General features: G+C 48.9%; 1 protein-coding gene across 2 annotated transcripts in view; it reads left to right on the plus strand.

The window, feature by feature from the left end:
• Positions 1-27,194, plus strand: part of Myrip (myosin VIIA and Rab interacting protein) — a 183,656-nt gene that overhangs the window by 119,513 nt on the left and 36,949 nt on the right. For both annotated transcript variants that reach the window (XM_005348115.3, XM_013346623.2), the window contains exons 4-10: positions 7,679-7,815; positions 10,835-10,915; positions 12,668-12,765; positions 12,957-13,037; positions 15,373-15,519; positions 17,364-17,517; positions 21,204-21,826. In XM_005348115.3, coding sequence (XP_005348172.1) covers positions 7,679-7,815; positions 10,835-10,915; positions 12,668-12,765; positions 12,957-13,037; positions 15,373-15,519; positions 17,364-17,517; positions 21,204-21,826 — 1,321 coding nt within the window. The remainder of the gene's footprint in view (positions 1-7,678; positions 7,816-10,834; positions 10,916-12,667; positions 12,766-12,956; positions 13,038-15,372; positions 15,520-17,363; positions 17,518-21,203; positions 21,827-27,194) is intronic.

Below are 27,194 nucleotides of genomic sequence, written 5' to 3' on the forward strand. Positions count from 1 at the left end.
GTGTGGAATTGCAGTGTGCACAAGTCAGTTAAAGATGGTTTTGTTTTATGTTTAAGAAGATAGTCTGTCAACTTTATAAGTCCATTTGAACTGTATAACCAACTGTAATATAAATCTCTAGGCATGCCATATGAAAGGATGCATGTAATGATCAGTCATGAGGACCCTGTAGCCAACAAGATTTATCAGGTCTCATCTCTTCTCAGGGCTGTTCCCGTGTCAAGGGATCAGCTTACATGTCATCTGCCTGTAGTATTTTTTGGCTTCCTGCCCCATGTCTGTAGCCAAAATACTCAGGAGGTCTCCCCTGCTCAAATCTGATCTCTATTAACCAGGAAGGAATATATATATTCACATATATATAAAGTTTATATATATTATATATATCCCACATATATGATATATATATATAAACTATATTTTTCTTTTTTTTAAAGATTTATTTATTTATTATGTATACAACATTCTGCCTCCACATATGCCCACCCGCCAGAGGAGGGCGCTAGATCTCATTACAGATGGTTGTGAACCACCATGTGGTTGCTGGGAATTGAACTCAGGACCTCTGGAAGAGCAGACAGTGCTCTTAACCACTGAGCCATCTCTCCAGCCCCTAAACTATATTTTTCTATGCCTGTTATACCTAATTTTTTTTCTTAAGACTACTCACATTGTTAAACACATTGCAACCTATTTATAGGGTCTTTTTCTGTCTGAAACTTCTTTACTGTGTATCTGTAACCTTTCTGTCTGCATGAGCAAAACCTTAAACCCACCATGTGGTTCAGCTCATGGCACACTGGCTGCTCAGGCACGCAGACAGCGGGCGGGAGATTGTAGTAATAGGAGTGGCAGGGCTGAGTCCCCAGCACCCCGGCCGCCTGCCCAGCTAGCTTATGCCCGAAATAACAACACACAAACTGTATTCATTTAAACACTGCTTGGCTCTTTAGCTTTAGCCCTTTTATCGGCTAACTCTCGCTCCTGGACTAGCCCATTTCTAATCATCTGTGTGTAGCACCCCAAGGTGCGCTTACCGGGAAGATTCTAGCCTACGTCCATCCTGGGTCGGAGCTTCATCGCGTGTGCCTCAGAGAGCAGAGCTCTCGCCTCTGCCCGCAAGAGAGGAGCATCGTGTCTCTCTGAGAGGAGAGCTGTGGAGTCTGACCTCACTTCCTCTTCCGCCCAGCATTCTGCTCCGTTCACTCCTCCCCCTACGTTCTAACCTATCAGGGCAAGCAGCTTCTTTATTTAATTAACCAATGGCCTTCCTCCATCAAGAGATGTGACCAACATGAGAACCATGATTCTAGGATGTTGTGTTTGGCGCCATTAGTGTGTATTTAGAACGTTTTAAAAAATCTTTTTCAGGTCTTATATATATATATATATACATGGCCAAATATTGAGCACCATTTGTAGGAAGGTTGTGTTTTTGGGTCACTAGCTCACAAAAAATTACATAGATTCTTATGATTAATTATGAAATCTCAGTTGATAGCTTAAACTTGTTTCTACCTGGCTCTTATAATTTAAACAAACCCATTTCTATTCATTTGCTTTCTGCCTCGTGGTTTTATTGTCTTTACTCTGTACTGCCCATGCTGCTTTTCTGCTTCCTCCATCTCTGGCCGGTGACCCTCTGCGTCTCCACCCTTCTTCCCAGCATTCTCTCTGCACCAAAAAATCCTGCCTAGTTATTGGCCATTCAGCTTTTTATTAAACCAATTCAAGTGACAAATCTTCACAGTGTACAAAATTTTTATTCCATAACAACACCTTATAATCCTCCCTAAACAGTTCCATCAACTGAGAACCATCTGAGCGTGGCTTCTCTTCTGCCCCCTTGTGCAGAAGAGTGTGGAGATGTGGGAAGAAAAGTCAGTGCTGTCAAGGCCTTTGAGGGAAGGAGGGTGTGTGTGCGTTGGTTGGTTTTGCTAGTGGTCTCTGTGGATCATACTCATTAACAGGAGGCTACACGCTCTTCTGCACAAGACACCTTGGCTCAAGAGTATAAGATGCTGCAGCTAAACCAAGGGCAGCTGATTTCCAGATCCACATGGCTAAATCTTCTTACTTCAGGTTACTTCTGACAAATAAAGAGTAAGTGCTAATCTGCTGTGTAAACAAGGGGGCAGAAGAGAAGCCACACTCAGATGGTTGTTGCCTTCCTCCCCGGACCAGGGAGGCTGAAAGGCTTGACAGCGGCCAGGTTTAATCAAATCAAACTCAATGAGCCACACAGAACGGAGTGAGTCAGCTTGTGGGCGGAGCCAGGAGTCATGAGGACTACCTGATAGATGAAAATGGCCAAGGCTAGGCCAGGGGTCTCAAGGCTAAGAACAGCCTGGCCAGAGAGGCTGCCCTGCTATGCCAATACCAGGCAAGAACACCCAGGTCAGAGAGGGTGCCCTGTGCTGCCAATACCAGGCAAGAACACCCAGGTCAGAGAGGCTGCCCTACTATGCCAATACCAGGCAAGAACACCCAGGTCAGAGAGGATGACCTGCTATGCCCAAGCCAGGCAATAACACCCAGATAAGTCATTGAAAGGAAAGGCCCTAGGCACATGCAAATCCATTCTAGTCTATAAACAGATTCTTCATGGGTCATGCTGTGTCATAGTCTTTACCTAATAATGCAGGACTCCAGTCTCCCACAAAGCTCCTTTCCTGCCACACACCAGTCCATAGGTTTCTGGAAGTTTCTAAGGCTAAGAGTCTTGCCAAAAGGACTATAGCAATAACAAGAACATGGACTCTGCATTTTTTTCAGATTATATTTCATTTTTTAATTATGCATATGTGTGAGGTTGGTGTGGATGCCCATGAATGCATGTGCTACTGAGGCCAGAAGAGGGCGCCAGATGCCCTGGAACTGGAGTCACTGGTAGTTGTGAGCCAGCTAATGCAGGTGTTGGGAATCCACCGCTGGTCCTCTGCAAGATCTGTACTGGCAGATGGCATGGAGCCATTTCTTCAGCTCTTGCACCTTTTGTAGAAATTGTTATAAGATTATTTAGACTGTGCTTCTTGTTCACAGTGCATGTGTAGAGGTGAGAGAAGAATTTTCAGGAGTTGGTTCTCTCCTTCTACCATGTGGGTTGCACGGATCAGTCTCAGACACCCCCCCTTCTCGTTTTTATTAAGACTTTTAATTGACATAATGATACATTTGTGTATAGAACACTGAGTGCTAATTTAATATGCATTGTGTATTGGTCACACTGGGGTCTTTAGCATTGTTGTCTCCTTAAATGTTTATTACTTCTTTGTAGAGACTCATCAGCACCTCTCCTGGTTCTTTTTAAAATATGTAATAAATTGCTGTGACATGCAGCCACCTGACTGTCCCATGGGTAGTTATATCTTACTACTCCTATGTAATTAGACCTGTTATACAAGCTCTGTTTGATGTGAGAAGTCCTTCTGTTTATGTGATGCCTTTATTGGTTAATGAATAAAGCTTTCTTTGCCAATGGCTTAGCAGAGTAAAACCAGGCAGGAAATCAGAACAAAGATAAAGATAGAGTGTAGGCAGAGTCAGAGAGATGCCATGTCATGTCTGCCAAAAGGGCAGACACCATGTAGCTGCCTAAGAAGCAAGAGGTTAACAAACCACGAGACTCATGGTAAAATATAAAATAATAGAAACTCGGTTAATTTAAGATGTAAGAGTTAGTTAATAAGAAGCCTGAACTAATGGGACAAACAATGTTGTAATAATACAGTTTCTGTGTGAATATTCGGGTCTGGGCAGCCAGGGAACGAAAGAGTAGCCTCTGACTACAATGTCTACTCCCCCAACCCTCTCAACCTCTAGTCACCTCTGGTCTCTCTGCGTCTGTGAGGTCAGTTTTCGCTTCCACGTGAGTGGGAACCTGTGTTTCTCTTTCTGTGTCCGGCTTGTGTCAGTGTCACACCCTCCAGTCTGGTTGGTGTTGCTACAGAGGGCAGGCTTTCATCTTTAGGATTGATTAATGCTCAAGTTTGTGCAGATTCTTGATTTTCTCTATTCATCTATTAATTAAAATCTCATTTGATTCCAAATCTTGACTGTAATGGATAGTGCCGCAATAAGCATGGGCACACAGGCATCTTTTGATTCACTGATTGTATCCCTTTAGAACAACACCATGGAACGTCTGCGCCACATGGTTGTTCTCGTTTAGATCTTGAGGGACTTCGTACCCTGCGCTGTAGCACCTATATTCGTTGACATTGTCAAGAGCCTGTAAGAGTCCCCCTTTCCCTGCATTCTCCTCAGCATTTTTAATCTTTTCATTCCATTTCATTTATTACTATTGTGAGTGGATGGATGCATGTTACAGCATCCTTGTGGAGGTCAGAGGACAACTTTGTGCAGTTGGGTCTCTCCTCCCACCACATGGGTGTTGGAGAAATCAATCTCCAGGTCCTCATGTTTGCCAGCAAGCGCCTCTCTCCGCTGAACCATCTCACCAGGCCAGTCTGTTTTACCACAGCCATTCTGACCCGGTGAAGGCATTGTAAGGGGGTTATGAAATTCTTCTGGCACATCAAATAATTTGCCCTTTTTTGCCCAAGTTTTGTTTTGGTTTTGTTTTTGTTTTTGGCTTTTTTTTTTTTTTTGGTTTCTATGCACTCTGGGTCTTAAAGCCTTGTTGGGTGAACAGTTTATGGTTTATAGTTGTTCCCTTGCTTTGCCAGGTGTCACCTATGTGTGCCGGATTGTCTTGGTTTAATTCCATTGGCCTGTTTTTGCCCTTGCACATGTATTTGTACGTATGTTTGGGGATCTTGTTTAAAAAGTTATCGCCTTCATCACAATGTCTTGAAATGGCTCCTCTGGTTTTCAGTGTGCTCATTGTCTCAGGTTATTTCCTTGGGTGTTTGAGCGTGGTTCGTGGACCGAGAGATAAGGGCTTCCTTCCAGCCTTGTGTGCATGGATGCCCAACGCTGTCTCTTCTCTGCTGTGCGTTTCTGGTGCCTTTGTTAGAAGTGATTGTATGCAGGAAATGGCGACTTCAATTCTGGGTTCTCTGTTCTATTCCATTGCCTTGACTTTTGGTTTTCGCCATCTCTTTGGGGTATGGTTGCTTTGTAGTATCTATCTCTCCCACTGTATTGTGATACAGGGAGAGGCCCTGAGAAGCGGCCTTTCCCCCAAAGCATATAATTGGCTGAAGTTCCGAGTACCATCTGCTTCTTACAGGGGACCACACCAGGAGTTCCAGGCAGCTCCTTTGTATCATGGGATGCATCCATTGTTTTTAAAATGTAATCATAGTTGTGCTTGTGGGGGGCGGGTGCATATGAGACCCTGTCCTCATGCCATGGTGTGTATGTGAGGACAGAGGGCACATATGAGTCTTTTTTCTGCCTCTAGCATGTGGGTTCTGGAGATTGAAAAAAAAAAAAGCCTTATCACTTCATGGTTCTTACTGTATCCAAAGCCTGCAGTTGCTTTGCCAGTGCATTAGGTCTGTCCATGTGCTTCATAAATTTTGGCTCCTTTAGGTAAGGAAGACAAGACCTCGAGCAATCAGTAACTCTCGGTCACATGGGCAGTAAAGGACAAAATGCAGCCCAGTGGCTGGTCACATTCTGAGGGAACAGCAACACTTCTTCAATACTGTAAAGGGATCCCCAGAAATGTGTCCTTTCTTTCCTGGGGGCAAATACTTCACACGCCTGCAGACTTCAGTCTCTTATTCAGTTCCTCTTATTTCTGCCTCCTTAGTGGTGTGTGACGAAGGAGACTTGAGTTTGGGCATGGCTAGTAAGTGTAATATTCTCTAGTCTTACAAGAGAAGTAATGTCAGTGTATCACCACCCTCAGGGGTCATTGGTGAAGCTGGCCAAGTGCAAAGACTTGAGTGTGTGGCCACAGTGTTTTGATGTCATTTACTTATAACTGTCGCACCTGCGTTTGAGTTTGGTTTTAGTTGTTTTGTCCAGCTCTATAACTGTATGTTAGCCAGTCTGGTTCATTTTCGTTAGAGAAATGGGGCAGAATGAGATGAGCTACCGCTCTGTCTCTTGTTATCAAAGTTTCCAACAAGATAATCATTCCACTTTCTAAAACATCCAGTAACTTTTGCTAGGTCCCTGGGCACAGGCTGTGATGTCCTAAAAATTTTACTGTAACATGAATTGTAACCCAGCAAGACTGACAAGATAGTGGATGACCGGGGTTGTGCCTTCACACCGAGCTTCCAGGTGACACCCATCATAGTGGCCACCAGCTCCACCTGGGAGCAGAGAGAGCTGCAGGACTGGATTTGAACCAAGCCCTGCCTGGCTGGATTACACTTCTCTGCTAGACCTCTGAGTGGAGTAAGTGCTGCTGGCCCCAAGACCAACCCACCCAGAGCAGGGAAATCCTGGGGCTTCCTTCCACAAGGTGCCCTGTCTTGTTGCAGTGGGGACCTGGAGACACCTGGCTTCCTCATTAGCACCTAGGACCTGAACCAAATTGTGTGCGGGCAGCTCTCTCCTCCTCACAGGGGTGCCTTTTACATCCACTCAAGCAGTCTGGCGTTCCTAGGTGAGGCTCTAACAAGATTCTAATTACTCTACATTATTCTTCTGCTTGAATTAGGATTCTCGTCTGTCTGGGGATGAAAACACACAGTGTTTACCAGCTGAGTCATTCTGTATAAACAGAAATTAGAAAAAGTGCTCACACAACCAGCTCCTGAAGGCTTGACAGTTGCTGTGTGCTGCAGAGTGGTGGCTTTTATAAAGGGAAAGAGTGTGGTTATTTTAGGTTTTCTTCTGATTCTGTGCTTTGGGGGCTTCCTGTTGCTTCAATTTTGGATGGAGCAAAAGGCCTAACGTGCAATAAGAACACCACGGGGGCCTTCTGCGGGCCAGGCTCTAACCCAAGGATGCTGTCCACACACAGACGCTGCTGTTGGCTTGTTCCTTAGTTGAGTTTGGAATTTTTTTTTTCCTTTTAATCTGGAAATCTTTATGTTCTCCAAAGAGAATGTATTTTTACATTCATATTTTAAAAAGTAACAAAAGCGATTCCTCCACCAAAAGAGCTTTAGCATCCGTCCTTACCAGACGTGAGGGAGTCTCCGTCAGTGTCTGCACACCACAGCTGCCTTGCTTACCAGAAAACCCCTTTCCCATGGTGCTTCCTGCTGATGGAGAAAGAGTCCTGAGCCTTCTGCTGGCTCATGGGTTCTACCTCTCCAAGCTGGGTGAGAAGCCTGATAATATGGTAGAGTACCAACTATACAGCCCACTGTTAAACAGGCATTTCTGTGAGTCAGCTTTTCTGCATTACTAAACCACACAGAACTTATTAGCTTAAACTAACAAGCACCTGCTGCCTCCCTGGGTAGGCTCAGGTGGGTCTAGCTTCTCAGCCAGGGGCCCTGTGCATCTCTGGCCACCTGGTGGCTGATAGCCTAGCTTACCTCTCTGAGGCTTGGTCCACCAAAGGTCTCCATCATAGAGAAGGCCAGCGTGGGTCCACACCCATGGTGAGAGGTAGCGGGACCCCAAAGCATCCAGAGAGGAGCCTGCAGGTCAGGGCTCAGCCTCGTTCTACTGCTCTCCACAGCCAGAGGGAGTGGCCAGGCCAGGTCGGTTTCGTGAGGCACAGATGCCACCTCTTTGTGGAGGGGGTTGCCCCCTAAGCACTGCAGCCTTTCTTCAGTACTAACCGTTGCTGCTCTAACAGGCTTCTGAGGACGCAGTCTCTGGAATGGTTCTACAGCAACGTGAAGAGCCGCTTCAAGCGTTTTGGCAGCGCCAAGGTCCTGAAGAACCTGTACCGGAAACACCGTCTGGAGAACGGCGCCTGCTTTGACACCCTAGGTACCCCACTCTCTGCGCTCTGGAGGGGTTGGTGGCTGGGAATGAGGGGAGAAGGCTGGGCTTGGAGGCCCTGTTCTTGGGGTACACGTTCTTCATAGGGACAGAGAAACTTGTTTAAATGGCAGGTTCTGGAAAGAGGGCAGGTGGTATGGAGTGTCATGTTTTAACTAGGGTTTTGTTTTTAATGTCTCCGTGTGTGTGTGAACGCACATGCGTGTGTATGTGAACGCACATGCGTGTGTATGTGAACGCACATGTGTGTGTATGTGAGAACACGTGTGTGGATGTGAGAACACGTGTGTGGATGTGAGAACACGTGTGTGTGGATGTGAGAGCTCATGTGTGTGTATGTGAGAGCTCATGTGTGTGGATGTGACCGCACATGTGTGTGGATGTGAGAACACGTGTGTGGATGTGAGAACACGTGTGTGGATGTGAGAACACATGTGTGTGGATGTGAGAATACATGTGTGTGTATGTGAGAGCTCATGTGTGTGTATGTGAACGCACATGTGTGTGGATGTGAGAGCTCATGTGTGTGGATGTGAGAACACGTGTGTGGATGTGAGAACACATGTGTGGATGTGAGAACACATGTGTGTGGATGTGACTGCACATGTGTGTGGATGTGAGAGCTCATGTGTGTGGATGTGAGAACACATGTGTGTGGATGTGAGAATACATGTGTGCACATGCGTGTGAAGGCCAGAGGCGGGCCTCTAGCCTCCTTCCTCAAAAGTTGTCTACCTTGCTTTTTGAGACAGGGAGGGTCTTTCCCAGGTCAGGAACATGTAGGCTAGACTAGCTGGCCAGGGAGCCCCAGAGGCCGACTTGTCTCTTCCCCGCCACCGTCTCCCCCAACCCCTAGAGCTGGGATTAAAGGCATGAACATCGTGATCAGCCTAAAAGGCTGGGAATCGAGCTCAGGGCCTGAACAAACACTTTCCCGGGTCATCTCCCCAGTGAATGGGCTCTGAACATTCCTGTAGGGGTTTTAATCATGGAGTCTTAGAAGTCATCTGTGTGTGTCCCTGCTCCTACATACACATACGTGAGAGCCCAGAGGAAGACATGGCGTTCTCTCTCTAGCCCTCTCTCGTTCCCTTGACACACGGCTTCTCACTGACCTGGCACCAGTCTGGTGGCCAGCAGGACCCACCAGTTCCTCCCAGCTCCATTTTCCACAACAGTGGGGTCACAAGCACACGAGGCCACACCCAGCTTCTTACACAGATCCTGGGGACTTGAACTCAGGTCTTCATGCTTGCATGGCAGTGCTCTGACCACTGAGCCACCTCCCCAGCCTGCTGACAAAACACCAGAAAGTTGTTTCCTCCTAGAGGTTATGCCAGGTCCCTATCCTACATTCTTCACACTCTGGGTTCTGTTTACCGGACTCAGAATCCAGCATCGTCTCAAAGTCACAGGAGTGTCGGTGTCCTCCTGGGGAGCCTACATTGTGTTTAGACAGTTAGGACAGCCAAGTTACTGGGATGAGAAATTGCACTCCTCGGTCATCTGAAGACGGCCAGGAGGAGGAAGCAGTTGCCAGCTACATAGCTCCATCCTGAAGCTGTGTTTTTCTGCCAGAGTAGCTCTGCTCAGAGCTGCTGACGTGGGTAAATGCTTTTTATCCACGAGAATCAGGGAAAGGAAAAGAACCTTCATCTCTCTCGATTGCAGCTTTTTACCGTCATTATTTTATATTGCCGTGTTCTCAATGAAGTCTTTGGCTGTGTCTCATCTAAAACTATGCCTGCTGCATAAATAACGGGGAGACAGGATGGAGGCATCCTGCTTGGGAGTCATGGGGCCTTTTGTGGTCCCAGTTAGACTCTTTCAAGCTTCTTGGGGAGGTGTGTTTAACCGAGAGAAGCAGAAGTCATACGAGGTCAAATGCAGTGGCTTACCTTGCTTTTTCTCAGCTTGCATTACACGGATGCTTCTACAGTGGACAAGGGTGACAGACCATTAGTTCAGGGCAACTGTTCAACTGTTAGGAAAACTGCCGTGGCCTCCATCTAGAGATGAGTGAGATGCCCCTTCATGCAACGGGGTACCGTCCATGTACCTGTTTTTCTGGTACGGAGGGAGGTCAAGGGCCAAAGAGGTGACATACTGAGGTGAACCACGGGTACTATGCAGACCTACAGACTAGCCTCACGTCCCCAGCTGAGGTGACACACAGGTACTGTGCAGACCTACAGACCAGCCTCACGTCCCCAGCTTCACCCCGCGGCTCTGCCTTTCCCCAATACTAGCTCCAAAGAAGGTTTAGTCCAACAGAGGCTGCTTATCAGAATACACAAGATTGTACAACTTAGGAACAGTAGAAGCCTCTTGCAGGAAGGTTAAGAGTCTGGCAAAGCTTCTCTGTCTCCCTCCATTCCTCCCGTGTGTGTGTGTGTGTGTGTGTGTGTGTGTGTGTGTGTGTAAACAATCACAGGCACGAGTGTAGTGCCTACAGAGTCCAGAAGAAGGCATCAAGTCCCTCAGTGCTGGAGTAACAGACTGAGCTTCCTGGTGTGGGTGCTGGAAACTGAACTTGTGTCCTCTGGAAGAGCAATAAAGCTTTCTTCTTAATCCCTGAGCCATCTCTCCAGCCCCTTGGCAAGAACCTTCTTGCTGTGTCATCCAGGGTGGAAGGGGAAAAGGCAGGCCACACATGAAAGACCAGGAAAGAAGGAGGGGTTATTCACAATAAGCCCACTTCCAAGATAACATTAGCCCACTAATACAGGGGCAGGTTCTCCCGATACCGTCAGGTTGAAGGTCAGAGTTGATTGTGAGCTTGGAAAGAAAATATACTCAAGCCATAGCAGAAGATACTGGAAGGCAGTTGTGGTTGAGCTGCACTGAAAACCATTGTGCAGAGAGAGACGTCTTGTCAAAGACCAGATCACGGTAGCATTTAGAGAGCCCATCAAACTCATCACCATGGGCAATGCACCAGCTCTGTGGCTCAAACGCATCCTTGCTCATCAGAGACCTTTCATGGCTGTGCTCTTCTCTCCCTTAGGAGCAGGATTGTTTGAACCGACCCTGGAAAATGAAGGGAGCATTTCAGGAAGCGATTCGACTTTCTATAGGCAGTCGGAAGGTGAGGTTGCTTTACAGACAGCCACTGGGACGTGGGAGTGCTGGAGAGGCTGTTGGATTGGGGAGTTGTGATCCTAACCATGTTGTGATTGACCAACGAGAGCTCTGGAACTGGAAGGTAATAGTCAAGCCAGGAACCAATGCTTCCTGTGTGAACCTATTCCTATAATTTACTAACGTCTGTATTTTAGACCAACACCCTTATCAAAAAATTATAGCATGGCATCTAAAGCCTTTCTGGGGCTTGGTAACCATCCCCATCACATACATGCGCAGTTGAATGCCTGGTATGTCCACTATCTTAGAAAATACCTGAGTTGACGCACTCAGCCTGTGGAGCAGGGCATCACGGGAACCCAGCCTAGAACCTAGGGCAGCAGAGTCACTCCGTCATGCTAGCTGAGAATGTGCGAGCCTGCTCTGTGCACGCCGTCATGCTGGCTGAGAATGTGCGAGCCTGCTCTGTGCACGCCGTCATGCTGGCTGAGAATGTGCGAGCCTGTTCCTTGAAAGTGCAGTGGTGAGAGTACATTGGGTACATGTCACAACACCATCTAGTGTTTTGTCCTATTAATATATACTAAAAATAAACCTTACCTCAGGACTGGTGAGATGGCTCAGCAGGTAGTGATGCCTACAGCCAAGCCTGATGATCTGAGTTCAACCCTGGGACCACATGGGAAGAAGAAAACTGACTCCCAAAAGTTATCCTTTGGGTGCCACACACATGCTGTGGCACAGAGAGAGAGACAGGCACACACACACAGACACATACACAGAGAGACAGACACACACACAACACACACATACACACTATAATTTTCAATGTAATAATTTGTAATATTTTAAAAATTAATTTTAGTCCTTTTCCCAGGCTGGATATCTCCATCACCCACGTAAAAGACTGAGTGCGGTAGCGTGAACTTTCTATCCCAGTTCAGGAGGTGGAGGCAGGAGGATGCTGATCCAGCTGAATCCCTGAGTGCAGGTCCAGCCAGAGGCCCTAGCTCAAAAAATAGAGGACAGTTCTGGGAGTCGACCTCTGACCTCTTCAGCACACACATGTATACATGCACACACATGCACACACACTGTTGTGCTATTTTAAAAGATCATTGTCCTGCCTTCATTTTACTCTGCAAAGCCTTTCTCAGTAGTGCTGGATGGCAGTAGTAACATGCTGTCTCCTTGTGTAAATGGGCAAATGACCCAGCCAGTGTGAGTATCACAGGTCCCTCTGTGCCATGTGAATTACCACAGTGACTACAGACATGCAGCTCTCTGACCACATGGCCCCTGACTGGATTAACTGTCATGATTAGAGATGTGGAACCCTCAGCTGGACCCCAGCACGTGCCTCTGCTCAGTCATCAATAGTGGTCTATGGCCCCAGGGTTTGCTGTAAGCCATGTTTGTAGCCCAGTGTCTTTGGGCCATTTAATAATTTCTACCCATGTTATCACCATGGGGGAGTGTACCAAATGGGAGTGAGAATGTATGCTGTCTGAGACCTTACTTTCTGACAGCCTCCAGAACCGTCTTGCTTACACAGAAGGATACCAGAAGGCAGAGATGGGAGAGGGAGACAGATGGCGTGGGGTGATGGTGGAGGCGGTGGTGAGGTGGATGCCGAGGACAGTGGGCTCATGTTCCATCCTGAGCAGCTCGAGTGTGTCCCGGAACCCCAGGATTGCAAGCAGAAAAGTAACCCATGTGGCATTTGTGACCCGTTCTGTATTCTTTCCCGTCCTAGGACACAGCATGATGGACACTTTGGCTGTCGCCCTACGAGTGGCAGAAGAAGCCATTGAGGAAGCTATTTCCAAAGCAGAATCCCACGGGGACAGCCTGGTAGGACCTTCTTCCTATGGTGGGCCCAGGACGGGGTAGCAAGTGGGAGCATACTGACTGTCACGAGCAAGTGCAGATGGCCAGGAGTCCACATCACTCTAGCCTCAGCAAGGCATGTGTGGCCTCCTTTGTACTGCTGCCAGGACCGCTGTGACAATGACCTTACATTCTCCATTCTCTTTCCTCCACAGGACAAGCAGAACGAGGCCAGCTACCTGCGGGACCACAAAGAAGAGCTGACTGAGGAACTGGCCACCACCATCCTGCAGAGGGTAGGGCAATTCAGATGGTCACAGGGTCCAGGCCAGTGGCTGGAGAGCTGGAGGGCAAACTCGGGATGGACCCATTGGCTGATACCCTGACCAGAGGTAGAGCAGAAGGAAGCAAGCCACAGAGTCCACTCTGTCTGTTGCCCTCGCCTACCTCACTTTTGCGTTTCCAGAGCATCAGACCCTTGGCAGAACTCAGGGCAGAGGCTGGAGAAGGGAATATTCCCCATGGACAGGAAGACTATAGAGACGCCTGAGAAGGGTTGTCAGTAAAGTATCTTGATAAACTTCAGCCTTTGCTCTCAGCCACAGAGACTCAAACCCCATTCACACGGCAAGGACACCTCCCTCCTGAGGGCACCCAGAGGTGTTGCCCAATCCTGGGTCAAGGGCAGGGATAGCTCCACCTGCAGCTGGAAACCTGGGAGCTAAGCTAACAGATGGTCTCCCCTGGAGCCCGATGTAGAGCATTAGAAGGTAGGAGACAGCGCTGGCCAGCCCTGCGGGGGGCCACGGAGGAGAGTCCCGAAAGCCCATAGACAAATACAGCTGATCTCACCCTAGAAATGGAAGGAGTGCCTTGATTGGGCCACCTCTCTGCCTCATTCATGACTGCCCTTCTCATGACTCGGTCATCTGAAAGTCCACTGAGGGCTGGGAGACCACTCACTTCAGTAAAATGCTCACCGCACACCCTGAGTGGCTTGTGCTTTTCATCCCAGGATAATGTGGGTCCCTGGGGTTCACTGGGCAGCCAGCTTAGCCCTGTAGGCAAAATGCAGGTTTAATATGAGACCCTGTTTGAAAATAAAGGACAGAGACCGAGGAGAGTACCCAAGGTTGACTTCTGACCTCTGCACATGTGTGCACACACAAACATGTGACCAGATACCCACTGAGGAATTCCACCTTGGTCACGTTCTCAGCTGCCCCATCTGTAGACATTAGGGGCCCAGAGGAATCTATACCCATGGGCCCACTAACTGCACATGGCTGTGCCAGCACAGCTGAGGGCAGAAAGGGACCTGGGTGTCTGCCTCTCCTTGAGCCTTTCAGATGCTTCCTCCAGTCAAGACCCGCAGCCAAATGAAGACCCACAGCCAAAGGCACCAGGCCTGTGTGCTGTGCAGCTTTAGCTGACACATGAGTCTCGCTGGTCCTGCATTCTCTCCTATCAAATGAGGAGAATGGCAGTGTGCATCTCCCAGAATTCCTCTGTAGTCCCCAGCACAGAGTCTAGCGTGGAGTGAGAGTCACTTACATAGAGAACCCGGGAATGTCAGAAAGATACCACAATCAGCCATTGATAGCCACGGGCCCCTTATATACAGGTTCATTCAACCAAGGATCTAAAACATGTAGGGAAAGGAATTCCAGAAGGTTCCAAAAAGGACAGCTTGAACTTGCTGGACCAAGGAGTAGGCTGAGTCCACACGGACAAGAAAGCATGCTAGCTTAACCACTGATCTTCCGCCACCTCCCGAAGCCTGTTTTTTCCTATTCCTGCTCTTTGAGCATCGCCTGCCTGGTACCACACAGTACACCCATGACATCTACATTTTTACTAACATGTAGGCTTTTCTCTCATTATTGTTCCCCAAACAGTGAGCCCAGCAACTATCTTAATAACACATCTATCAGATGCTGTACGTGATTTGAAGATGTCCTGATGGATACAGGAGATTCATAGTTTCTCTAAGCAAACACTATACCATGTTATGTCCACCTACAGCAATCATTCCTCAAGCTCCAGCACTCTTGATTTTTGATATATGGTCTCTCACTGGGACCTGGGACCCACAGATTAGGCGAGGTCAGCTGACCAGTGAGCCTCAGACATCTTCCTGTCTCTGCCTCCCTGGTGCTAGAATGACACCTGTGAGCTACCCAGCAGCTCTTCACGAGGGTTCTGGGGAGCAAACTTTGATCTCAATGTTTGCACATCTGGCACTTTCCCCGGTCCTGTCAGTGGCGTGAGGTATCTGCTGTGAGGGAGGCTGATTCCCCTGCAGATGGAGAAGGGTGGCTGCCCTTGTCAACCACAGGAGCTGTAGGCCATCGAGGCTATATGTGCCCTGTCAACACAAGGGGGATCTGAAGCAAGCTGTTGGACTAAGTTCCTGGGTGTCTGGGAAAGCATCCCGAAGATGACCCCCATTGTGGTACTTAGCCTCTAGAAGCCTCCTCAGTGACTGGGAAAGCATCCCAAAGATGACCCCCATTGTGGTACTTAGCCTCCAGAAGCCTCCTCAGTGACTGGGAAAGCATCCCAAAGATGACCCCGTCATGGTACTTAGCCTCCTGAATCCTCCTCAGTGATATGTCCCTGTTTCCCCAGATTATAAGAAAGCAGAAGAGCAAAGCAGAGCCACAAGCAGAGGAAGAGGGGCTGGAGTGGCCACAGCCCCAGAGTGGTGGTGGGAAGGCCAGGGATGAGGAGACCACAGTACCTCCAGGACGACAGCGAGCACGTGCCACCCTTTGGGTGAGTCGGCACAGCGCTGCTGCCCCCCCACTCTCTGCATGACTGTGTGTGGATTAGAGCCGTTCTCCCATGGGAAAGGGTGAGGCACATTTTGCCATCTGGAGTTGAGAGTGCTACCCAGGTCCCAGCGGAGAGCAGGGAGTGTGGAGGGGGAGCATGTGGGATACAGGGGAGAGCAAGAAGCTGAGGGAAAGTGCAGGTTGCTGGGGAGTTTTTACGTGGAGACCAACTTAGAAAAGATAAAGATGTTCATGGGCTGCATGTGTGTGTGCACCTGTGTGCAGGTGTGCATGTGGAGGTCAGAGGTCAACTTCAGGTGTCCTTCCTCCAGCTTGGTCCACCTTGGTTTTTTGAAATGGGGTCTGCCTCTGGTCTGGAATTCACCAGTTCAGACAAGTCAGGTGTCAGCCCCAGGGACCCTTCTGTCTCCACCTTCCCAATGCTGGGATTATGTTTGCCCGTCTGCATCCAGCTTTTAAATGTGGGTGCTGGGAATCGAACTCAGGTCTTCGTACTTGCAAAGCAAGCCATCTTCCCCAGCTCACGGAGAACCTACTTTCTCACACCAGTGCAGGATTGAGACCCTTACATTGAGGAAAATAGAGCCTTTGAATAGTTAAAAAGCCCCCTGAGGTCCCAGGTGCAAGAGGAGATGACTTTGACCACTTCTTAGCTACCGCCTCCAGAGGAGAGAGGCGGTGCCTGACGGCTCAAATCTCTCCATCTTCTGTGTGTCAGTAACGTGAACATTCATGAGCCGGGGGTCCAGAGCCTCCCCGGGCCCTCCCAGCTCTCTCCAAGCTGGCTTCTCCCACAGACCCTTGTGTGGGTAAGAAGGGAAGAAAAGCAGAGACCAGGGATGGCAGGGGTGAGTCCGAGTAAGGAGAAAGCCAACTGCTCAAGTCATCCCAGCACTTCCCGGTAGGCACGCAAGCGCTACCGCGCCACCTGCTGGAACAAGTTTTAATTGCAGCGATTCTGAGGCCTCTTAACTTCCTGCGAAGGATTTGGCAGAATGAGTTAACTCCTTGGCTACCCTGCCCTATATTGTTGAGTTACGTCACCAGAACTGTCCTGGATTCTGGTGACAAGAATGCACCTCCTGCGTCCTGGCTGGATGCAGTGTGGCTGCATGCCCTGTGATGCATGTCTGCTTAACTCCCCTATGAGCAGGACCTTGGGGCACAGGATGGACATGTGCTGAAATAAAAGGTGTACACCACCTCCTTTGGCCATACCTGGTTTTCAGCGTGGGTTCTGGGGGTTTGACATGGGTTTTCATGCTTACAAAGCAAACACTTCTCTGGCTGAGCCATCTCCCCAGCCCTTGGACAGTTTTGAAGCTGTCACTTACCCTGAAATGTACAGTGAGCTTAGAGGAAAAGGGAGTTTCCAGATTGTTGGCCAAGGCCGTGGCAGAAATGACATGCAAGCACAGGGCTCCCATGTTCCTCCCAGATCCTGCCACGCCCTGCTTGTGTATCTCTGAGAGAGCACACCATGTCTCCTTTGCTCTCTCCTCTGCTGGGAGAGGCAAAAAGAGCATTTGTCACTGGGATAGGAGGGTGTGGGGGTGTCACAGCAACCAGCTGGGAGACGGTGTGCTCAAGGGTCCCAAGGTCCCTGTCTTCATGGATGCTTTCAGTGGTTTTGTGAAGTGTCCTTTCCCTCCTCAGCCTACTGTGTTCAAAGCGAACATCGGTGCTGATCTGCGGCTCCTAGCCTGGCTGTGGAAGACAGCCTTACCGTGCAGTGTCCTCTGCTTGCTGGACCATGCTCACTGCTGAGCTAGAGGCCCTCGTCCTAGGACTGTGCTGAAAGCTCACACATCTCTCTTTCCACAGCGGTCTCAGTCTGCATACTCCTTCACTACCGACGACGCTCTGAAGACCTGTTCAGCGGAGGCTGCACCAAGGCAGGCCAGGGACCGTGGCCAGCGTCTCCTGGAGGAGTCAGCTTTGCCCAGCTGGAAGAGCATGGACGGGCTGGATGGAGCAAGTAATGGTTTATTGTTGTCATTGTTGCTTGTGTATTGTTTTGATGAGATAAGACCTTGTAGTGCCCAGGCTGGCCCCCACCTCCCTACAAAGCCAAAGATGACCTTGAACACCTGATCCTCTGGCTTCTATCCACCACTCAAATGCTGAGATTATAGTTGTATGCCATTGCTCCCTGGCTCCAAGTGGGTTTCACAAGTGCCATTTGCAGACTTGCCAGCTATCGCGTGGCCTTTTGCCGAGTGCGCACGCACATGTGTGTGTCGTGTGTGTGTGTGTGTGTGTGTGTTGTGTTTGTAGGCACACCTGTGTGCGTGTGTGTGGCCATGAAAGGGTCCTTGTAAGGTAGTTATCTTGTCTATCCTAAGAGGTGGCACTCTGGTCTGCTGTGTCTATGCTCTTCCTGCTTGCTTCTAGAATGTTCTGCCTCTTCCTAAGGGACTGAAACTCACATGGACGTCTGTAACGCATGGCCCTTCTATAAAGCTGTTGGGTCTTACCTAGCTAGACTCAGTTACTTTCCTAAGCTCTCACACAATGGTCATGGTCGTGTAAATAGAAGCCAAGGGCCACGGAGCCCCACACTTGGGGGGCTTGTTCCCTCCAGCACAGGTCTGTTCCTCACCGGGTAGATGCATGCATGCAACAGAAGGCAGACCCGCATGTCATCCTGTGGACCAACTGTTAGTGCTGTTCTCAGCTGCTTGTAGCTCGGCAAAAATGCATAACAGAAAGCTGGCTACCCTAGAAGTAAACTTTTAAAAACTGGCTGTCATTTCCCCTCTATAACTAACCAGCAGCCTACCTATGAGCAAAATCAGCCCAGTGCAAAGACTCAGAAATGCTTAATATCTGTTCATCTGAAGATTTCCCAGGAGAGATCCCATCCCTGTGAATCCTCCAGTGCCTGGTGTGTAGCTGATGGGTGGAGTAGCTGATGGGTGGAGTAGCTGATGGGTGGAGTAGCTGATGGGTGGAGTAGCTGATGGGTGGAGTAGCTGATGGGTGGATCAGCTGATGGGTGGAGTAGCTGATGGTGGAGCAGCTGATGAGTGGAGTAGCTGATGGGTGGAGTAGATGATGCATGGAGTAGCTGATGGGTGGAGTAGCCGATGAGTGGAGCAGCTGATGCATGGAGACTGTGCAGCTGCAACACTCAGATGACAGCCCAGCACTTTATCGGTGTAGTTTTATGGTTTTGGTTTTTAAATGCTTTTCATTCCTAGACACACCATTCGGATACCCAGCATGCTCGTGACCTCTTCTTGTCTCCCTCTTTCCTCTCTCTCCCCTGCCTCTTCCTTTTTCCTGTCCCTTCTTTCTCCTTTCTTTCCTCATTCTGTCCCCCCTTCTCTCCCTCTGCTCTCTGTCCCCAGAGCCATCAACAGGTTGATGCTAATCCCGTCATATATTGTGTATTGGAGGACAAGTACCACATTTCTGTCTGTCTGGACCTGGGCAGTGGGACGTTGTGGGGGAAGGCTCCTCCTCTGCTGTTCTGTCTTGGGCTAGGGGAAGCATCACAGTTCATGCCGAGGCTCCGCCCAGAATGCAAACTTGGTAGCTTTCCCACCCTCTGGAGCATGCTCTTCCTGGGTCCTACTGGACTTTGCATCTTCTGAGTGACTGTGGCTTCTACCAGAGGCGGAGTCTAATGTGGGCACCTAGGGGCTTATGAGTCACCTGGGACTTGAGCCCAGAAAATGCACAAGGACAGACGGACAAGAGATGGGAAAGGAAAGGCAAGCAGTGGATGTCTTACGGTCCAGATGCTTATCACAGGGGTAGCTGGAGCTGTGGAGCTACCCCCTGCCAATCGGGCAAGGGAGGTGGACGCTTAGCCCACCAGCCCCCCAGCTATGAGTGGAGGCACGCTCCCAGCAAGGGGCGATTCCCAAGCCTTCCAGCCCTGGCCTAGGGCACACAACACGGGTCTTGAACTTAGGTTATGGTTCAGCTGAAAAATTAGAAGTGCTGGCAGCCAGAGGTTCAGAGAGTGCTCTGACGGTGCCGGCTGCAACTGTGAGTGCAGATCACAGGATCTGAGATGGGGAGTTAGCCGTGCCCCTTTCCTGCCTCCCCCGGCCACTCAGCCTGCACTCACAGCTCTGGCTGAGACCCCTTTGCGTCACAGAGGAGCACATGCAACACTGAATAATGACAACGGCACGCACATCTGCTTTCTGTGTGCATGACTGTGGAGTGGGTGTGTGTGGTCCACGACCCAGGCTTAGAACCCACTTAGTAATCCAACTCAATAGACAGATGAGAGAAGCGGAGAGTGCTTGGTGCATCCAGCACCATGTTCCGTGGGCTTCATAGTCCATGTCATGCTGTCCCACAGAAGGCAATTCTGGGTCCCTCTAACCCCACTGACAGGCCAGGAAACAGGCTGAGGCACTCTCTGAGATGTAACTTTCTGGTAGTAACCTTGTATCCAGGGTTCAGCCTAAACCCTTGGTTCTTTTGAAATTCTCTTTTCTAACATTATTTATTTCTTATTTGTGGTGTTTTATTCATATATGTGCCCATGCATGGAGTACCCATGGAGACCAGGAGAGGGCACCAGATCCCCTGGAACTGGAATGAGGCTATTGTGATTCTGTGTTAGCCACCTGGCTTGGTACCTTTTTCAGCGAGGCAGTCACATCTTGCTTGCTCTCTGTCTGGGTTTCTGCCGTGGAGTGGAGAGAGGATGCAAGGGGAGAGCTGCTTCTGCTGCTGTGCTTTCATTCCTGCCTCTGAGACAAGAAATACCAGTCCCGCCCAGCCTCAGGGCCTCTCCAAAACCCTGGTTAATAAATCATAGGCTTCGTGCCTGTCTAGTGAGACTGCCAATGACATCTGTGAAAGTCCTCAGGGCAGGGTAGAATTATCCCTTATCAGTGAGGGGAAACCGAGGACCTAACGGAGAAACCCATGGCCAGTGTTGGAGAACAAGAACTTAGGCAGGCAGCTACAGCTCTGTCCATCTCTTCTGTCAGCCTCAGACCAGGGTAGGGCGGCACTTGGGTGGCCTGAAAAGGGACCGTGACCCCAAGTCTCACTCCATCTGTGAAGCCCCCGAGGGTCCCTGAGAACTCTTTTTGTTTTAATAGTAGTTTCACTCTTTAAAATTTTTATATATGCATACAGTGTATTTTGATTATATACACCTCCAGGACCTCCTCCCAGCTATCCCCAGGACCCCTCAACCCATTTTCTTCCAATTTCATGTCATATTATCGTCCTGGGACATCAGCAACCTACTAGGGTCCACATCTCCAAAGACAGGCAACTCTGCCTCCCTCTGCAGCCATCGGCTGCTGATAACTCCTCCCCCGTGAGCCCCTCCCCCACCCTTACTGGACCTAGGACTGGCTCCATACCGTGCAGGTCTCATGCAGGTCACCACGGCTGTGAGTCAGCGTTCCACAGCTCTCCTCCCCATCCTCCATCTCAAAGTCTTTTTCTCCTTGTCCATGCTGTTCCCTGAGCCTTGAATGGGAGAAGTTGATATCAATGATAGCAACCCATCTATGGCTGAACACTCAGCCTCCTGTGAGCTGGGTGCGCCCTCCTGCTCTTCCTAAAGGTGGTTGCTCTGCAAACTCACAGGGAGCCGGTCATGGGAGATGGTGCGCTGCCCAGATTGCTCCATCAGTGGTAATGGACCCCTCTGGTTTCTCTCTCCTTTCTCCCGCACAGATCTGGCCCCAGTTTTGCAGAGCCCTGATGGAAACTGGATGGCCTTGAAGGATGAGGGTACACGGCCTCCAAGCCGCCTGCTGGCCAAACCCAAGAGTGGCACCTTTCAGGCCCTGGAGGTGGCGTCCAGTGTGACGTCGGCCTATGATGGGTTAGGTTCCGACTACAGTGAGGAAGACTTTGACTACAGTGAAGCCTTGAGTAAGCTGTGCCCGCTGTCCCAGAGCAGAGCCAAGCAATCCCAGCCTCAGCCTACACAGTGTTCTGGCCAAGGTCCCTCAGCCACCTCTCCCTCAAACCCTGAGGCCATGGGCTCCGATTCAGAGACTTCCTCCACCAGCTCATCTCGGGAAGCTGGACTCCGGGCCAGGCTGACTTGGCTGCAGAGGAAGGCCCCCAAGAACCCCGCAGCAGAGAAGATGCGCCTCCAGGGAGAGCTGGATGTGAATTTCAACCCCCAGGCAGTCTGCGGAGAGACTTCTGACAGTAGCGATTCAGAAGAGACCCTCCACACTGCAGACCGCAGGGCCAGGAGGTGGAGAAGGGCCCGAGTGGGCCCAGAGGAGCCAAACAGGGGGCTGTCTTTGCCTGGTTCCCATCCACAGGGTCTGCACACACATCAGGTAAGGAAATTTCAACTGCCAGCACGCACACACTTTGAAGTAGAATGGCCGTTCTTCATATGTGGTGGTCTGGAGAGCCTGGTTTGGGATCTACTGTCTAAAATTCTATTGACTTGGCTACCGAGCAGTCAAGGGCCCGAGCCAGGTCACATCAACCCTCTGTGGCTCTGTCTTTGTCTTAGATCTTTCTAGTCACTATGAAAGATCTGGCAGAACACATCCTGAGGGAGTTTTCGTTTGGGCTCACAGTTCTAGAGGCTTCTGTCACAGGTGCTGTGTCTCCTGGGCTTGAGCAGACCATGTTGATGGCAAGGGCAGATGGTAGAGGGGCTTCTTCGGTTCATAGTAGACAGGAAGAAGAGACAGTGAGCATGAGAGAGGGCCAGGGCAGGGCTGGGGAGATGGCTCAGTTGGTAAAGGGCCTGCTGTGTAAGCTTGAAGACCCGAGTTCGATCCCCACCCACGTAGAAAGCCAAGCATGGCTGCACACTGGTCAGCCCAGTGCCATGGAGACAAAGACAGGAGAATCCTCATAGTCACTAACTGGCCCGCCTAGCCTATGTGGTGAGCCCCTGTCAGTGAGGAACCCTGTCTCAAAAACAAGGTGGATTGTTCCTGAGGAATGATGTCTGAGGTTAATCTCTGGCCACTACATATTCATACACACATGCCCTTCACACACATGAACATGCACACATACACACACAAAGTAGTTAATTATTACATTTTAAAAACTAAGGGAAAAAGCAAGGCAAGATACATACCTAAGGAGCATTCCTAATCATTGCATTCAAAATGGGGCTCCAGGGGCTTCCGGTTTACCACAAAGTGGCTGCAAACTCATGCCCAAGCTTCCACCTGTGCAAGGCACCTGTCTTTGTTTGGGTTTCCATTGCTGTGATGAAACACCATGACCAGGAACAACTTGGGGAGGGGCTCTGAGGTCACACGGGGAAAGTCAGGACAGGAACTCAACTGGAGCAAGCAGGAGATTGTGGCGGGATGCTGCTTACTGCCTTGCTCCTCATGGCCCACTCACACTGCTTTCTTACACGACCCAGGACCACTGGCCCAGGAGTGGTGCAGTGAACTGGGCCCTCACTCATCGGTCATCAATCAAAAAAAAAAAAAAAAAGCCCCATAGCCTTGCCCACAGGCCAATCTAGGGAGGCGTTTTCTCAACCGAAATTCCCTCTTCCCAGCTGACTCTAGCCTGTGTCAAGTTGACAAGAGAAAACCAAGCAGGACAGCACCAGGCAGGGAGAAGGCAGAGGCCAAGGAGAAGGTGAGAAGGAAACAGCACACTTCACATCCATCCTCCCCTAGGAGGGACCTTGAGCAAATAGCAGTACCCCCTCATCCCCACTAGGTGGAGCTGCTGCTGCGCTGCCAGAGGTCCAAACCTTCCGTGTCTTTTCATAAGGCAGTTCTCAGTCCACCCCAAACCAGGAAGGAAATAAAATAAAAATTACATATTTAAACTGTTACTTTAGACGTATATAAATAAATAAAAGGCAGAGCAAATGGGCGTACTATAATGTACAAATATTAAAGCCTACTTATGGCATTTCCTGCCAGGCATGGTGGCATGTGCCCATAATCCTGTAGATGGAAGTTTCTGTCCTGCCTGGTCCTGCAGCTGTTTAGTCCCAAAGAAACACACAGAGGCTTATATTAGTTATAAAATGTTTGACTTATTAGCTTAATCTTTTTATGAACTAGCTCTTACAACTTAAATTAAGTCATAATTCTTACCTATGTGTAGCCCTGTGGCTTGGTGCCTGTTCTCAGTGAGGCGTTCTCATCTTGCTTCCTGTGTCTGGGTGGCGACTGCAGACTGAGCCTTTCCTCCTCCCAGAATTCTCCTAGTCTGGTCGCCCACCTATACTTCCTGCCTGGCCACTGGCCAATCAGCATTTTATTAACCAATACGAGTGACAAATCCTTACAGTGTACAAGAGCATCTCCCACAGCTAATCCCAGTGCTCCAAAGGCTATAGCAAGAGGATCATATATTAGGGACTAGCCTGCACTACGTATTCAGTACCAGTCTAGCCTGGGGTACATGGTGAGATGCCTCCACCCCTGTCTCAGAAAACGGACAGGGTGAAGAGATGGCTCTTAAAGAGGACCCGAATTCTGTTCCCAGCACCCACATCAGGCTGCTCACAGGTGCCTGTAGCTCCAGTTCCAGAAAATCTGATGTCCCCTTTTTGAGTACTAAGGGCACCAGCAACAGTGAGCAGCATACAGACGAATAGTTACACAAAACATAAATTAGAATTAAATAAAATAAAAATAAAATCCAATTCAGTGTTAGATCCCGAAAATGACCATAGGTGTATTTTCTGTGAGGTCATTTTTTTAGGGTGTCTATACCTGTGATGAAACACTCTGAACACGGAGAGGAAAGGGTTAATTTACCCAATGATTCCACGTCATCAAAGGAAGTCAGGGTAGGAATTCCTCCTGGCAGGAACCTGGAGGCAGGAGCTGACACAGAGACCATGGAGGGTGCTGTTTCCCACAGCTTGCTCAGTCTGCTTTCGTATAGAACCCAGGACCACCAGCCCAGAGATGGCTCCACCTACAATGGTCTGGGACCTCTAACTTCAATCACTGATTAAGAAAACGCTTTACAGCCCAGTCTTGTGGAGGAATTTTCTTAATCCAGGTTCCCCCCTCTCAGATGACTTTAGCTTGTGTCAGGGTGACATATGACTTTCCAGTATAGCCATCTTTGTGTGTTCATGTGCGTACAGGACACTTAAAGCTGTAGCCCGGCAAGTCTGTCTGTGTTTGTGTCATGTTGCCCATCTTCTTCCTCGAGTTTAATTCCCAACCATGAGTGGCACCAAGGGGGTTGGCACACAACAATCTGGGCATTCTACATGCCAAAGATTTCAGAGAGCTAGTGTTTCCAGGGCAGGGGATCAGCCCACCCAGAGTACAGACAATAAGGAATACACTGTAGAAAAATAAAAACCGGGAGTTGGGAGATGGCTTAGTTGGTAAAGAGCTTCCTTTGCAAGCACAAGGACCGAGTCTCGTCCCCAGAACACATGTAAAACTCAGGCATGGTGGTGCAGGCTTGTGATCCCTGTGCTAGGGGGCAGAGACTTCAGATCATTGGGCTTGCTGACCAAACAGCCTAGCCTATGTAGCCCCAGGCCAGTGGGAGACCCTGTCTCTCTCTCTCTCTCTCTCTCTCTCTCTCTCTCTCACACACACACACACACACACACACAAACAGCAGTGAACACATTAAAAGTCAGTCTAGTCTTTTGGAAAGATTTTCTTAACTTTTTTAATTAGGTGTGTGTGTGTGTGTGTGTGTGTGTGTGTGTGTGTGTGTGTGTGTGTGAGAGTGTGAGTGAACTGTGAGTGCAGTGGCCAGACAATTCTAAGCCACGGTGCTCAGTGCTTTCGAGTGGCCCACGTGGCTCCCACACTCCACTCAGGATGCCACTGTTCCTCCTTCCCCAAAGCGATGGGCATTTAAAGATTTGGTCCATGTTTCCAGGCTTCAGACAGTCGCATGGAATGTCACCGTGTGAATTTAAAGACTTGTCAAATTAAGCTGTCAGACCTCACAGCTCTCTACATAGCCATGACGGTGTATGGGTGTGTTATGCACATGTCATCAACAATGTCCTTGTTCGTCTGTTCAATTTCTGTCAATTCTATGTGAGAAAACAATCTTTTTAGGCAGTATTTGCATAGTTTCCACTGAAATTGCTTCTTCCCTGATTTTAAAACTGTTCCCATTTCTCCTTATGTAAAAAATGCATTTATATATTTTATCTATCATCTTCCTCAACTGTTTATCTTTTATTGTGGTGTTTTTTTTCTCAGTAACAATGTTGGGGCTGGGTATTTGGCAGGGTGGTAGCCTAGCTTACTTAAGGCACACCGCACATAAGAGGTGCAGTGACACACGCCTGCAATCCAGCAATTGATAATCAAAGGTGCAAGGTCATCTCAACTACTTAGTGAGTTGAGTTCAAGGCCAGCCTGGGCTACAGGAGACCCTGCCGGTCGTCTCCTTTATCGTTTTATTATTTAATGCCATAAATTCTCAAGCGTATACATCTTTCTTTTCCCACTTTTTCATGATGCTTTACAGGTTTGTATTGACTCACATAGACTTTGCTTTTCTGAGTGTGAAGTAAGAGCTGGCATTTTTCAAATCATTCATTTGTTCCCACATCGTTAAGTCATCCACCATGTGTCTGCTGGCATGAGATGCCCTCTTCAATATGTATGGAGTTTATTTTATTACCATGTGTCTGTTTTCTTTGTTCCCTTCCTGTACAAATCTACTGTTTTCATTATGAATTCCTTACAGTACATGTTGCTGTCTGGTGGACAGTTGCGCATGCGTGTGAATGTGTGGTGTGTGTGTGTGTGTGTGTGTGTGTATGTATGTATGTGTGTCCGTGTCCCAGTCTCTTCTTCCCCCCATGTTGTTTTAGTTGATACTTACATCATTTTTCTAAAACTCTCTTGGCATCTCTCAACCCTTTACTCATATAATTGGCTTCTTAAAAATCTGTTCAATTTGAAAAAAAACACAAATTTTATTGGGTTGTGCTGAATGTATGCATATACTTAGGAATAATTTAAGTCTTTGTAATATCAAGCTTTTCCATCCAGGATTGTATGGCACTTTTAAAGTTTTACATTTTTGTTCAAAGACCTCATACTTTCCTTGTTAAGTAGTTTTTAATTTACATTTTAATGATGCTGTGAGAATTCTTTATCCGTTACAGCGTTCAGATTAACTCCCACTGTAGGATGGTGCTGACTTGATCTCTGATAACTTAATACTCTAATGGATCTTCTGTAAATTCTGCTAGTCATTCATGTGGTGTTCTTAGCTATTCTGATTATCTACAAATGATTATCTGATTCGTACTAGCAAGTACCCTACCACAGAGCTATCCCCCTCTTCCCCCTCCTCCTCTTCCTCCCTGGCCCTCCTCCATTCTGAGACAGAACCTCATTAAGTTGCTCAGCTGGGCCTTGAACTTGCTCTACCTTCAGTCTCCTAAGTCACTGGAATTTAGAGCACTCCACTGAGCCCAGCAACACTTCAGTCCTTTCCCTTCCATCTTTATGCTCATTTATGCCCATTCTTTTCTCCTGTCTTGTTGCAGTGATGGCCATCTGTGCTCACTGGGCAGTAACAGGATCTGGGATCTTTCTGTCCTTGGTGACCTGCTCCAGTGGTTCACAGCCAGGTCTGCCGCTCAGTGGTTCAGTGGGGTCTGCTGCTCCGTGGTTCAGTGGGGTCTGCTGCTCCGTGGTTCAGTGGATCTGTCTCTCAGTGGTTCAGTGGGGTCTGCCTCTCAGTGGTTCACAGTCT

Source organism: Microtus ochrogaster, chromosome 5 (genome assembly GCF_000317375.1).
Source record: "Microtus ochrogaster isolate Prairie Vole_2 chromosome 5, MicOch1.0, whole genome shotgun sequence".
Classification (NCBI taxonomy): domain Eukaryota; kingdom Metazoa; phylum Chordata; class Mammalia; order Rodentia; family Cricetidae; genus Microtus; species Microtus ochrogaster.